We start from the raw sequence: 15,042 nt of genomic DNA, 5'->3' as shown, positions 1-15,042 counted from the left end.
AACGCGTACCAACTTCTGGTGTCTTTTCCTCTCTCTCCCCGAAGCGCTTATCTGCGCGCAGCCTTATCTCCGAGTTATCTCGGCGCGAAGGGGCGGGAGCCCCAGTCGGGCGGGCAACGAGACTTCTCTCTTGCTATCTAGCCCGAGTCTGTGTGTGAGCATTCACTTTAGTATGGCTATTTCCGAGGAGCCCCAGCCTTTGGAGAGGCAGCCCGGAGGAGGCCAGCCAGGCTGCATGAGTCTTCCTCCGCCACCCCGTCCTTGTCTCCCTGTCATTCTTCCTGCTCTCTCCTTTGGGGTGGCTTCGTCTCCGGGGCGGTCTCACGTCTCCCCCTCCTCTTCTCTGAACTCCGCTCCACCCCGGTACGTCCGATTCCGGAACGGTCTCGCCTTTCCGCGGCTGGGGAAGACCGCGGGATGGGACGGGTGGCCCGGCAGGCGAGAGCGCACGCGCTGGTGGTTGGAACGCGAGCCGCGTGTAAGGTGTGCTGTGCAGCCGCGGGCGCGCGGGTTGGGCGTGAGACTCGGCCCCTCGGGCGTTCGGCACTGCCTGTGCCCGGAAGGTCCGAGACTGCCGTCCCCGCCCCAGGCCCCACCTTCTCAGGGCTGAGCTGCATTTTTCTCTGGGGCTTGCGTTCCGTCTAGTCAGCGCAGTCCGGGGAGCTCGGGGAAAGCCACTGGGAAAGAAGGCGGCGGTTTCGTTTTCGGAACAGGTTGCCACCCGTGCGCTAATGGTTTTCGAGCGGGCAGTCTTCATACGGAGGCATTCTGGGCGAGGGGCACCCGCGGGGAGGCGGGATAAGGCCACCCCTTAAAAGTCCTTTTGTGTGTGAACGGCCGGGAGGGAGTCACTTTGGGGAGAGGTAAATCTTGGCCGGTCTCGCAGTCACCCTTGGGACCAGGCGTGCGCGCGCGCGCGCGCGGAGGAAGGATGCTGCGGAGAGGGTGAGCGGGGAGGGAGAGGGGACCTGAGAGGTGCGGGCGGTTGATCCCGGGCTTGGAAGGATTGGTGGCGGCTGCGCAGGCCACAGTCCCCCTCTCACTCACCAACTCCCAAGCCCAGGGCGAAGAGGGATCTTTGGAGAATCTCATTAGTTAGGAAAGGGAGTGGAGGTGAGCTGTACAGCTTGCGCTTTGGGTAACCCCTTTTTACTTCTCCCCCTGCCCCTGTCCGCCTCAGGAGCTAGAGGTCAGCGTGCAGCGGCGCCGGTCCGTGGATGGCCTTGACTGACAGCGGCTGGTGCTTGTCGAAGCGCGTGGGGGCCGCGGCCGCGGACGCCAGCGATTCCGGAGCCTTCCCATCCCGGGAGCCCTCCACGCCGCCTTCCCCTCTCTCCTCCTCTTCCTCCTCCTGCTGCTCCCGGGGTGGGGAGCGCGGCCCCAGCAGCGTCAGCAACTGCCGGACGCCACAGCTCGACACGGAGGTGGCGGCAGGACCCCCGGCCCGGTCGCTGCTGCTCAGCCCCTACGCTTCGCATCCCTTCGGGGCTCCCCACGGACCTTCGGCGCCCGGGGTCGCTGGCCCAGGGAGCGGCCTGGCGAACTGGGAGGAACTGCTGCTCTTCACTGACCTCGATCAGGCCGCGACCGCCAGTAAGCTGCTGTGGTCCAGCCGCGGCGCCAAGCTGAGTCCCTTCGCACCCGAGCAGCCCGAAGAGATGTACCAGACCCTCGCCGCCCTCTCCAGCCAGGGGCCAGCCGCTTACGACGGCGCGCCCGGCGGCTTCGTGCATTCGGCAGCCGCCGCAGCGGCGGCGGCGGCGGCCAGCTCCCCAGTCTACGTGCCCACCACGCGCGTGGGGTCCATGCTGCCCGGCCTGCCGTACCTGCAGGGGGCGGGCAGCGGGCCCGCCAATCACCCGGGCGGCCCGGGTGCACACCCCGGCTGGCCGCAGGCCTCGGCCGACAGCCCCCCGTACGGCAGTGGAGGCGGCGCGGCGGGCGGCGGGGCCGCGGGGCCCGGCAGCGCCGGCTCAGCCGCGGCGCACGTCTCGGCGCGCTTCCCCTACTCGGCTAGCCCGCCCATGGCCAACGGCGCGGCGCGGGACCCTGGGGGCTACGCGGCGGCCGGCGGCGGGGGCACTGGCGGCGTTGGCGGCGGCGGCAGCTTGGCGGCCATGGGCGGCCGGGAGCACCAGTACAGCTCGCTGTCGGCCGCGCGGTCGCTGAACGGGACGTACCACCACCATCACCACCACCACCCGAGTCCCTACTCGCCCTACGTGGGGGCGCCGCTGACATCCGCCTGGACCGCCGGACACTTCGAGACCCCGGTGCTGCACAGCCTGCAGAGCCGCGCCGGAGGCCCGCTCCCCGTGCCGCGGGGCCCCAGCGCAGGTAAGGGTCGCGCCTCGGCGTGGGGGTTGGACCCAGGGCACCGGGGCGAAGGTGGGTGTAGAGCTCCTTTACTTGGGCGCTGTTTTCAGGGTTTTCCTGTGTGTGTGTGTGTGTGTGTGTGTGTGTGTGTGTGTGTGTGCGCGCGGGAGGGCGGGGGCAAAAGTCAGCCTGTAGCTGGGCGACCCAGAGTCTGGCAGCGTGGATGTGGGGCTTCTAATTTGCGGATTGTCTCGGCTCGGAAAGAGACCGAATGCGCGTGTACAGTATAGATACCTCAGTGCCTTGGAGAAGCTCCAAGAACTTGAAAAGTAGTGAATGGGTTGGGTGCTAGGAAGGAATCAGCCCCGGAGGGAACTGACAGGGCCCGAGCCCCATGGAAGACTCTGGTTTTGTGTGAGTGGAAGAGCGAGACTCCTTTTGAGGGTAAGTGTAGGTAGGAGAAGGCTGGATGGACACTTGAGTCATCCTGTCCTCAAATACTGTCTCACTCAATTCACCTCTCCAAAGGTGAGGGGTTGTTTTCCCCAAGGAGAGTATTTAAAAGGGCTCCACGGTGGAGCAGCACCTAAGGCAGTGATGGTGAACCTTTTGAGCTCGGCGTGTCAGCATTTTGAAAAACCCTAACTTAACTCTGGTGCCGTGTCACATATAGAAATTTTTTGATATTTGCAACCATAGTAAAACAAAGACTTATATTTTTGATATTTACTTTATATATTTAAATGCCATTTAACAAAGAAAACTCAACCAAAAAAATGAGTTCGCGTGTCACCTCTGACACGCGTGTCATAGGTTTGCCATCACTGACCTAAGGACACCCACACTTCGACCTCAGTGAGAAGGAGAGAAGAGAGAACACATGGACTGGTCAGCCTGTGACTGTCCTGAGGGAAAGCCGGTGGGGCACCCTTTGGCCTGGCATCCTTGGGCGGGTGTCTGGGGCTCCCACATCTGTTTTTCCTTGAGTTCAGCCCACCAATTTTTCAGTTTCCAATTCTATCATGGCAGTGTCTGGGGCAATTTTCGGATGGACTGGGGAAAAAAACAATTGCCAGATTACCTGGGAAGAGCCCATTTTGAAGTGTTTTGTTCACTGAAGCAGGGGAGGGTGTGAACTGTGTTGTCTGGCCTGCTTAGGTTAGCTTCAGCATTCTGGTGCTTTCCCAGGTCCCTCTCACTTTGTATGGAACCTGTTTGATAGCCTGACAGACTCCTAACACCAAACATTTTTTTGTGGTGGTTGTGGGGGGGGGGGAGAGACACTGTTTGTTTGTTTGTTTGTTTGTTTGAAGGGATCTGTGGGAGTCGCAGAGGAGGCGGGTGAGCTTAAATTATTTTCCCCTGGTGCTTTCACCCCAGGTCTGAGCGCCTCAGCTCTCTATTTAGGGACAGGAAGTTTTCTAGGGGTCCTGTTAGGATCAAGTGAGACATTGCCAACCTTGTGTTCAAAAGACATGCTAGAAACTCTAGTGGCCTGAAAGCGAAGGTTCTCTTCCTCTCTTCCCCCACCCGTTCTAAGACTGGTCTCAAAATTCCCTCCTCTTCCCCTGCGAAGCCAGCTCTGGAGACCGTCATCACTTCGTGGGGGAGAGGGGCCCTGCAGGCTTGCTCCTTTGAGTAGAGACTGCAGAGCACAGCACTGCCACCCTTCCTGCTGCATAGGGACCCACGCCGGGCTCTCAGGAGGAGAGAGAAGGGAGATGAGGGCTCTTCAAAGGATGGGCAGGGGATGGCAGTGAGGGTGTGAGGGTTTTGTCAGTCGGGAGTCTAGGGGGTGGGGGGATCTCAAAGGATGTGGGAATTGGGTGGGTGGGGGGTGCTGCTGCAGTTGGAGCAAGGTCGTGTGGCTCTGCCTGTCCCATGACACATCTTAGTGTGATCTCCATGTTCCTTTCCCCTCGGCTTCCAGCATTTCACTGGACCTAGAAAGAGAAGTAGTCCAAAAGAAAGACAGAACTGGAGTATTTAAAAGTCACTGGTTCTGTGTGGAAAATCCTTTTAGAGGCAATAAGGTACGATTGCAGGAAAGTTAGATTTTTTTTTTCTCATTTTAAACTTAGCCTATCCTGCTTTGGCTGGGTAGTTGATTAGAGCGTTGTCACTTTATGCCAAGTTTTTGGGTTCCATCTCTGGTCCGGTCAAGGCACATACAAGAAAGCAACCAGTGAATGCATCAATAAGTGGAACAACAGATTGATGTTTCTCTCTCTCTCTTAAAAAACTTAGCCTATCCTTTCACTAATATTTTTACTTTCTGGAAAGGACACTGCAAAATTAGAAAATTTTTCTGTAGACCCTATTTTTTTTTAAAAAAACCAAACAGCCAAAAATGGGAAGGGGTTTGGGAACACCCAGGCTTTTGCATACAGTCTGTTAAGAAGGTGGGAAACTACTGAGCGAGAATAAGTCAGTCTGGAGGTGGTGGAGGCGAATAACCCCAACCTTGCTTGTCCTCACAGGTGTTCTCTTGCTAGAGAGACCTCGACCCCCCAGCCCCTCTCCTCCCAGCTTCCTAGCTAAATTCCCCACTTCTCCACTTGGATTTTTTTTTTTTTTTAAAAAACCAAACCATTTCTGGAGGCACTCTTTAATTGATTGGGGCAAACAGGAGGGCTAAAACCTGAGTGCTGAGCTTTCCCAACCTGCCCAGGGGAGGTTTCTGAGAAACCCGTTCCATACATCTCTCCCTGGTTCTGGTAGTGAGTGAGTGGGCTGTGCCCACGGCTCTTCAGTCCCCAAGCCCAGCCCTCTCTTAAACCCCAGATAACTGTGTTCCATTCTTTGGGTTCTGGGACTACACTTGCTGGCTGAACCCTTCTCCCCCGTGTCTGCATTCCCCAGGGACACTCAAGGCAGCCATGTTAGGAGGGAGATGATGATGTGTAGGCGGAAATTGATGAAGGGGCTACCAGTGCCATCGATTTTGTAATTTTTATTTAAAAACATTTTTCTTACTTTAATCAGTTACAGGATTGTAGCTGCTGGGTGAGGAGTGAGGACAGGTCAGGATACATGGGAGCTGTAGATTTTACTTACCTAAAAATAAGCAAGCTTACTAATATTTTTTTTAAGTCCACAGTGATCTTTAAGTTTTTGTCTTGGGGTTTTCAGATGACTGAAAAGATTTACCTGGAGAGTTCACACTGTCTTCTCCTTATTGTTCCCATCTTGGGGAAGGCGGCCAGGCACAGGGCTGGGTTCTCCAGGGAATGCCCCACTCCTCTATTGAGAGAGGCTCTGATAGGTAACATTTTAAAGTCAACAACCAAGACAAATACCTTGTTTAACTTCAGTGTCCTTGAAGTCCTGAGCATTTTACTGATTACCGTAGTCAATAGTGGCTTTTAGGGCAGAGAAGAATAAATCTTTGTGATGTGTTGTAAGTTGCAGTATCCCCATGACAACTTTGAACTCAAATTATGTAGGATGCTAGTTTCTTTTAAACTTATTTCTTGAGGAAGGATAGTTAGTTGTTTTGTAGGGTAAATAGTATTAGTGGAGTTAAAGACTATTTTATGCCAAAGACATATATAAATATCTTTACAATAAACAGTAATGGTAGAAACGAATGGTAAACTGCACAGGAATGGGGAGGAATAGAAAGGCTCGATAGCTCACATAATCTTCAAGTAAAACTCTAAAGTGTTATGTTTATTTACTTTAAAAATTGGTTCAGAAATGACCCTTTAAGAAAGCCAAATTGGAACATTTAAACCCCCTAGAATATTAATAGCACTAAACAGGGGATACCTATGGTTTTAAAAAGTCTATTTAATAAAAAGTACTTATTTAATTAATAAGTACTTATCTCATTTTAGATACTATTTCTTCATTCATATTTAACCAGTGTAGGGTAAGTAACAACCGTTACAACCATTTATTCTTAAGATTGTTTTAGATAGCAGTTTTAGGTTAGTTGTGAACTCTGAAAACTATCCAAGTAGAAATGACATAAACACAATTTAGAAAGATTGCATAAGTTGAAATTTCAGTGTAGGAAAAGAGGAAACAGTTTTATTTAGCACTGGGATGGTCTTAGTGATTTTTCTGAATCAATAAAATAGCACCCGTTTGTAGAAATTTTACAGGTAGAAACAATTAGACCCACTTTAAAATCACAATATTTTACTATTTGGTCCTGTGGCATGAAAACAAAATTTAACATTTATCTCTGCTTATTAACGTTATTTTTCCCCTGAGGAGATCTGAATCATTTTCTAATTAATTGGTGTAAGTGCTCGAGAACAGTATTTCTCATTTCACCGGTCTATTTTTTTATTGGGGAAAAGGAAGAGTAGCAGATACAGGAAATACTTTTTAAAAGAAAAAAAGGAAGATAAAAGAAGTAAGGCGGCCTCCCGGGCCCGGGGGTCCGGGGGTACCCGCGGACTGGAGCAGGGGTCGGTGATCCGTGCCAAGGCCCTGTGCTCTGCTCGGGGTTGGCAAGTGGCGTCCTGTAATTATGATGGATTTCAGTTTTGAAAAGCTTGTGAACAGCCGGAAAGAAGGGGTCAGGGGACCCAAATCGATCTCCCCACAGCTCATCTCCACCCTGAGGTCCTTGGTGGTAGATGGCAAATGACTCGGGCCGGGCTTGCAGCACTGCCTCCCACTTTCCTAGGTGTTTTCTGGGCGCGCCCAGGGGCGCAGGGAATAATGGTAAGCAGGTCCCTAGGACATGGCCGGCCGCCCGGGCTTTGGCTGTTGAGCAGGAAGGTCCGTGGGGAAGGGCGTGGGCAGGGAAGCGGGCCGGCGTGGTCAGGACCAGCACCATGGGGTGCGGGGGCGGGGTGGGGTGGTCTGTGGGGAGCCACGGTCGTGGGGCGCGGTCTCACCCGCCTTTGTCCCCGCTCTCACCGCAGACCTGCTGGAGGACCTGCCCGAGAGTCGCGAGTGCGTGAACTGCGGTTCCATCCAGACGCCGCTGTGGCGGCGGGACGGCACCGGCCACTACTTGTGCAACGCCTGCGGCCTCTACAGCAAGATGAACGGCCTCAGCCGGCCCCTCATCAAGCCGCAGAAGCGCGTGGTGAGTGCGGGCGCCGCCCTCCGCCGCCGGGGCCTGGGACAGGTGCGGAGGCCCGGGGTCCCCGGTCTGACCCCCGCGCAGGGCTGGAACTTGTACCCTGCACTCCCCCTTGGCTAGCGCTGGCCTGGAGGTAATCCCGAAATCAGGGTCTGGGGAATGCAAACAGCCTCCCCCCCCCCCCCTATTTAACATAGGGAATGACATCTTACATGAAAGAGAAAAAAAGAAAGTAGGGTACTATCGCTTTATAAGTACAAAAATGTGTATTTACACATCTCTGTATTTGTAAATGCACCGAAATAATTCTGGGAGTAAACACAAGAAACTTGTAATGGCAGTAGCCCAGGGAGAGCGATTGAGTATGCCCAGGTCAGGTGAAGGAAGGAGATTTTTTTCTCTATGCATTCTCTGATCTGGTTTGGGTTTTATTCTTGAAAAACCACTCTTTGACAGTCCTTCTCCCCGCACCCTTCATCCCCGACCCCCACTAGAACATGACAACAAACCCACACTCCCCTTCTCCCTGCTGCCTCATTCGCGGTTTCTTTGATTTTGTCCCTTCTACCTCAGGGTCCCTTCTAGCTCTTCTCCGAGTGAGACAGGGTTTAGCCACAAATTCCACTCGTCTTTTGGATTGCCCTTGAGTCTGGTGAAAATTTACTTACCCTAACCTTTGTTATTTTGAAATCTGGCTGTTCAGATAAACTGCACAGAACTTGAGAAATATGCAGTCTGTGTGTTCTTCTCAAGTTGAGTATTTTCAGCAATAGGAACCTGTTTTACTATGTTTTAATGTATGGGAATTCTGAATTTCTTCAAGGATCAATCTCTTATTGTCATAGTTTGTGTGTGTGTGTGTTTTAGGAGAAGGTATTTACTACTGTAGTGATTAGAAAAAATACTAGGAAAACTTTCACAAGCCCCACTGTAAGGCTAACATTTGTTTAGCCAAGCACCCATACTCTAATACCTTTTAAAGTAAAATACTTTACAGTTAGATGCCAGACATCTTAAGTATCCAAGTAATTTATTTAATTGTTATACTCTAATTAGCAGGGACAAATGCTACACATGTTGTTTGTGTTAAACAGATTAGAGTGAAATTGCATCACAATGTAAGTCTGACACCTTAAGGAGAAGCAATTAGTTTTATGGTTGTTTTGTTTTTAATGCATTTAAAATAAAGTGGCCAAGGTTAATTTGATGAGTGTATGCGCCTTAAACTTGTTACAACCTCCCACAGCTCAGGTTCTTCAAAGGCCATCCGTAACTTCAGTGTCTGACTCCCTACGGTGTTCATTTTTTCTACATGCACAATATTAAGAAAAGAAAAAGTAATGGCTGGAAAATATTCCAAGGAAGTTCTTTGTTTGCATGTATTAGCCCAGGGGTCCTCAAACTTTTTAAACAGGGAGCCAGTTCACTGTCCCTCAGACCTTTGGAGGGCCAGACTATAGTTTAAAAAAAAACTATGAACAAATTCCTATGCACACTGCACATATCTTATTTTGAAGTAAAAAAACAAAACGGGAACAAATACAATATTTGTATTTGCATGTGGCCCGTGGGCCGTAGTTTGAGGACCCCTGGCCTATATATTAACTATGAGACTATTATTATTATTACTTTTGGACATGAGCATTGAGCTGAGAAATAGCTGAGCTCAGAAAAGTAACATTTTCACGAGATGGAGCAAAAAAAAAACTAGTATAATAGCCGTTTTGGTTCTCGTTGCATTATAAATTTAATCTAGTATCATTCATATTTAGATGGTGCCATTTGTTTTGTACTTTTACAAGTAAAAAATAACCAGAAAAACAGTTTTAACCAATTAGTTTCCCTTCTATGTGGCAACTGTGTTGGCAGTAACCAAGGTCAGCCAATATGCTTTATAAATGGGTTATAAATGATCCGGATTGAAGGGTGTGTCTATCAATTAGTTCTCCTTGTGGGCTTCTTATTTATGATTTTGATGGGCCTACCTTAGTTATCAGAAGTAGAATATTGAACCCAAGTTTGTTTAGCCAGCAGTTACAGAACCAATCACTGAATTTGAACTTGTATTACATTGCAAAATAAGAGATTTATGGTTAACTTGAATTCCTTGTCAATGATGAACATAACCAAGAGATCGCTTGTTACAAGGAACTTTTATAACCTACTCACCTTCATTTCACATGTTTATGAGGACTGGCTTCACTCATGATCTGCAGTTGACAGTCATAAAGTTCTTTGTTATAATGGCAAATTCTGATAACAACTTTGCTTCACATTGGCTCAAATTCCACTGGAAACTGTCATAAATGACCTGTTTCTAAAAGGAATCTTCCTGTCCCTAGTTTTTTGATCATGCATTTATGAAGAGAAAGGGGTGTTCTCCTAGGAAATGATTTTCTTTTGACCTGAAAGAAAGAAACCCTGATGCGTAAGGTTTTATATCTTTTCATCAGTTTAGCAAAGCAATTTCTCAAATAGTTCTTCTGTCAGCCAAGCCAAGCATATTGATTACAACCAAAAGTCAAATTGATTTTTTTTCTTAGCACTAACTTCTTAAAATGTTGTAGTGCTAAGAGGCTTACCACTGTCTCTTTGTTTTATAACTTGTCTGTGAAGAGTAATGCTTAAAGTAATACAACAGGATGTGAACTGTAAATGAGAAATTCAGTTGTATCTTTTAAATTTGCCACCAAAGGATTTGGAAATCTCTGTCCTTTTTAATCTGTGAGTTTTCAATAGTACTCAATTTTTCCTTCTTGTTGTGCATTCTTTTTTATAACTTCTTTTTTTTTAATTAATTAGTGTAGCTTACTTACCAAATTCTGTGACCTTCAATTTGCTTTGTTTCCTGTATTTTCCCTATAGTTTTTTTTTTTTCAGAAGTCATATGGCACCGTTTTTTTTAGTTGCCCTATCTAGGTTATTTAAAAACAAATTTAGATTTTTTGCCATTCTAAGGAGGAACTTATACTAGGTTAAATTCTCATTCTTTATAATTCACACGTAATTTAGGGGAAATAAGTTCCCTTTAAAGATGTTATGGGCATAAAGGGAATGTGGAAATCAGAATGCTAGTAACAGAGGGTTGACCTCTGATTTAACATTTAACCCTTTGTGTGAACAAAAGTTCATTATTATACAGGCAGGGTAAATAACATATATTAGTATCATTGTATTTAAGACAATGCTGGCATTAAAACAATGCCATAAAATTTGCTTATCCTTTGCAAAAATGAATAATACAAAAATTCAGGCAGCATTTGATCATGATAATTATGGAACCTATTAAAAATATACTTCTTTACAAACATTTTATACATTTTCCAAAATCCATTTCTGTTAATAGATTGGTTCTTCTAAAGTTTCTGATTTGTTCCTCTGCACAAATCTTGGAAATACGAGCTGATTATCTTCAGTTTTCATGTGAAGCGGAGACTGTTCAAAGCCACTGAACATATTGGCAGGCAGCTATGATTGCATTTCAATATCCTTACATTGGACTTCTGACCACAGTAGGTGCAGTTATTAGCCAACATTATGACTGTGTTTTGGTTATTCTATAATCTACACTAATAATTTGGAACAAATCAGATGTATGTGTGGGATAGAACATACTGTAAAACTTAAGTTTCTTGGTCCAGGAAGGTCAATCTAATTACACTTAAATTTTTTTTCCTCAAGGGACCTCTTATTTATAATAACTAGGTTCATGCTTGTGGATGACAGGGACATGATACATTGCAGTGTGTAGCACAGACATAAAATCACTTATCGCTGTACACTTACTTTCTTGTCCTTTCTAGCCTTCCTCCCGGCGGCTTGGACTGTCCTGTGCCAACTGTCACACCACAACCACCACTTTATGGCGTAGAAATGCCGAGGGCGAACCTGTGTGCAATGCTTGTGGACTCTACATGAAACTCCATGGGGTGCGCCACGTATTCTGCTCATATGTATACATGTTTGGTATAGTTTGTACATGGTTCCAGTTAAGAAAAAAGTCGGCAAAGGAGAAGGGATGAAAGTGAAAATTTGATTGTCTATATGCATGTTATTGATGACAAGTTAAACTATTATCTTTAATAGCAGTAAGAAACAACAAAAAAAAATGCTGTCAATTAAATGGCCACACGTATTTGTTGTAAGACATCACAATATTGGAAATATTAAAATGCGAAAAATGTATATTTTAGAATTGATAAAATGGTAGTAACCCTTAAACTGCAAAAGAGGAAAACATGGAACCAACTAGAAATCCATAATAACTAGTTTATAATAACTTAATTCTTGAATGCAATCAAATAAATTTATATAAAGAAGTAATATATGTATTTTATAGTTATAGTTAGAAAGATTGTATACTTCATTTTAAGGACAGCACAAAATATTATAAATATATCTATCTTAAAAAGGAAAATAACCTATATGTAGAAGGAAGAGAATACATGAGCTCCATGAAATGAAAATATTCAGTGGTTTTACTCTGTAATTGAAATTGTTTAAAACAATAAACATTAATTGAAGGAATAATATCTCCCTGGCAAATCACCTCATTTTCCCTGCAGGAATCTGCATTTGATGGGGTCTTTGTACAGTTGGAATCTATTGAAAAAATATAAATGGTATTGCAATTTATGCCAAGTTCTTTTAAATGAGGGCCTTCAGTGCTGACATTGGTTCTTTGGCTAAAGTTTGGGTTTTCTTCAATATAATATTAACTGTATGGCCTATGTGAAATTTTTTTAGGTGCCCCGACCGCTTGCTATGAAAAAAGAGGGAATTCAAACCAGGAAACGAAAACCCAAGAACATAAATAAGTCAAAGGCTTGCTCTGGTAAATATAATAAAATGCTATTTGATTGTTAAGTATTTGCTAACCTTAACAGTAGAGTATACCTATATTTACGAGGTTAATTTTGACTGTTGCAGGCAATAGTAATAATTCCGTTCCTATGACTCCATCTTCCACCTCTTCTAACTCAGATGATTGCAGCAAAAATACTTCCCCTACAACACAACCAACAGCCTCAGGGGTAAGTGTTAAAATAGTATAGACTCTTCTAACCTAGTGTGTAGTCTCCAGTTTATTATCTCAAATTTTATCTGATAGTACAATAGTCTAAACCAACAGTTCAGTTTAGTTGATACCTAAGAATAGTTTTTAGAGGCAATTACATTTAAATGACAAACATAAGTACTTTGCAATCCTCTTAATTAAGATCTATATCATATTTTTATGGTTAAATTAAACCAAGTAAAAGCTAGAAGTTTTGGTTTGAAGTGCTTTTAAGTTGTTTTATTTCCAGGTTTTTATCTGCGTTTATATGTATTTCTAATGTAGACAAAAAAATCTGTCAGCTCAGTGGTTTCATATGCCCCAGAGCCCATGGCATTTAAATTGCTTTTGCTTATCGTATCAACTCTTGCTTTCAATTTGCTTTTCTCAAACCCTTACCTTTGCTTTCCTTCCTTCCTCTGATCCCCCTTCCTCCTTTCATTTCTTCCTTTCTTCCTGTCTCCCCAAAACATAGCCCATCATAATGGGTCAGGTGCTGCTGTCGTCACTGATCTTGCTTCACTTTACTGTCCTCTTGCTGGGAGGCCTGCCTTCTTTCAATGCACCTTAATCATACCCAGGCTTCTTTCATTCAGCCTTGCTATAAACCTGTGAGCGATTTGGTTTGTGAGTGAGAGTCTTTGTCAAGATCACACACAGAGTTTGTTTCTGTAAAGCTGTGATTGAAACTCAGTTTTTCTCAAGGGAGGAGCATTTTCCCACCTTGGTATTTCCCAAATTTATCTGGAATGTATGTATGCATGCATGTATGTATGTATGTATGTATTTATTTACTTATGGAGTGCTCTTTAAAAACAACTGAGTCTCACCCTAGATCTCATTGAAATCCAGGGTGGGCTTGGGCAGTACGCCCCAGGTGATGGTAGGGTTATACTGAGACTAGTATAGGATGACACACCAGCATTAAAGTCTCGATTGACACAGTATTTTCTACAATTAATCTTGCCCTTTTAGGGGTACGTTGAAACACTACAGCTTTCTGGGCCCCACCCCAAATTTTCTGAGTCAGCGTCTCAAAACAGTTTTGAACTGTGCTTAAAACTATATTTGTTTCTCTTCGTCCTCCGACCCAAATTCATTTGGGCTTTTTCTTTAACAAAACAAGAAATTCAGTCTGAGATTCACAAGGGAAAAAGCCTTTCATTCCTTTTTGTTTGTTGCATACAGGTTAAAGGATGTTTGTAGCCTTTATCAAGGTGGACTCCAGTGCATCATGTTTTGACAGAAGGGTTACATGTAGTAATTATAAAGATCTAATGTAGTAAGTAGAACAGTTCCTTGTAGGGAAATAAGATGGAAATTATTTAAACATTTTTTTTTTATTATGCCTTAAGTCCTCAGAAGCAATTATGTGGCTAAATGAGGCAAAACAACATTCTGGTTCTCCAGAGCGTTTAGGGAGCAGCCAGGTTTTTGGCCGCAGTCATTTTTAGCAGAAATGAGGATGGCTGCCAGCTCCACGTCACTTCTGTTGGTGATACAGTCCAGCTTAAACTTGGCAGAGGCCAAACTTGAATGATAAATGGCAAAGAAATAGGTATTTGCCAACAATGGGCTTTGGGGACTTGGAACCCTAGTGGGTGGAATCCATATTTTGCTCTTGTGGTTTTGTGACGTGAAATTTCAAAACTGGCTCTGCGCAAGTCCAATCGTTTGCCTTCCCAGGGGAGAAAAGGCAGTGACTGGCTCGGGCTCTGGCGTGTCTGCAAGAGGAACCTTGGGAGTTCTGCTTTGGTGTCCCAGCGTCTGTCACCTGGGACCCAGCACCCCAGAGGTGGCTCGCCAGCCAGTGCCCTGCGGAGGAACTCCTAGTTCCCTCCTAAAGGCCAGGAGGCAAAGCGGCAGGATTTTAGAGACGGGGGATTTGAGAGCTGTGTCATCCACCCTGTAGTCTGGTCAGCCTCAGAGACCGGCTGTGTGATCTGCCGTTGGCCTCAGAAATGCTTTGGGACAGCTTTCCTGGTGGGTGGGGGTGTGTGTGGGGGATTGCCCGCCATCCTCCCTTCATCCCAGCGGCTCTCCTGGCCTGGCTCCACAGGCACTCGACTGTCATCTGGGTTGTGGGTTTTTCCTATGGATGGTGAGCCCATCACGAATGTCCCCGTCCGCCCCTACCTGCCATACCTGTTGTGGGGAACTAGGCCTGCTTGGCAGAAGCCAGTTTGCTCGCTGCCTTTGGAAATTGTGCCCCTCTAAGAATAATTGTAGACTCCAGTGGTCTCCCCCTGTTACTACCAAGGAGTGCCAGTGTGTGCCCGTTGGTCCCTTAGCAGTTTTGAGAGCCTTCTCTGGGTGTGCATGGCCAGTGTGGCAGCAGGGGCGCTATAAAGAACATGCTAGAGGAGTTAGTCTGTGAGCTGCTGGCAGAAGCATTTGTGAAAGGGGGTTGTACTGACAAAGATGTGTTTCCCCCATTTTGATCATGGTTTATGATGTTGGAGGGCAGTTGGTGTTGGCACTAACCACTTACAGGATTTCGTGAAGGACTGGACCTAAGGAAAGTGTTATATTCACATAGTAAGGTCGGATCTGGTACGTAGTACATGGCACCTTCATTGGCTCAGTGTTTAAACTTCCTATGTTGATGGGTACATCCCATTGA

At 46.4% G+C, this 15,042-nt stretch overlaps 1 protein-coding gene across 7 annotated transcripts in view; it reads left to right on the top strand.

Annotated features, from left to right (window-relative positions):
• Positions 1 to 15,042, top strand: part of GATA6 (GATA binding protein 6) — a 33,977-nt gene that overhangs the window by 304 nt on the left and 18,631 nt on the right. For 2 of the 7 annotated variants that reach the window (XM_059706483.1, XM_059706478.1), the window contains exons 2-6: positions 1,181 to 2,337; positions 7,200 to 7,366; positions 11,167 to 11,292; positions 12,110 to 12,197; positions 12,293 to 12,396. In XM_059706483.1, coding sequence (XP_059562466.1) covers positions 1,218 to 2,337; positions 7,200 to 7,366; positions 11,167 to 11,292; positions 12,110 to 12,197; positions 12,293 to 12,396 — 1,605 coding nt within the window. In that variant the 5' untranslated portion in view covers positions 1,181 to 1,217. The other 5 variants (XM_059706481.1, XM_059706482.1, XM_059706480.1 and 2 more) reach the window with 5 other exon arrangements.

Source organism: Myotis daubentonii, chromosome 8 (assembly GCF_963259705.1).
Source record: "Myotis daubentonii chromosome 8, mMyoDau2.1, whole genome shotgun sequence".
In the NCBI taxonomy this organism is placed as follows: domain Eukaryota; kingdom Metazoa; phylum Chordata; class Mammalia; order Chiroptera; family Vespertilionidae; genus Myotis; species Myotis daubentonii.
This window is presented reverse-complemented; position numbering and strand designations above follow the sequence as displayed.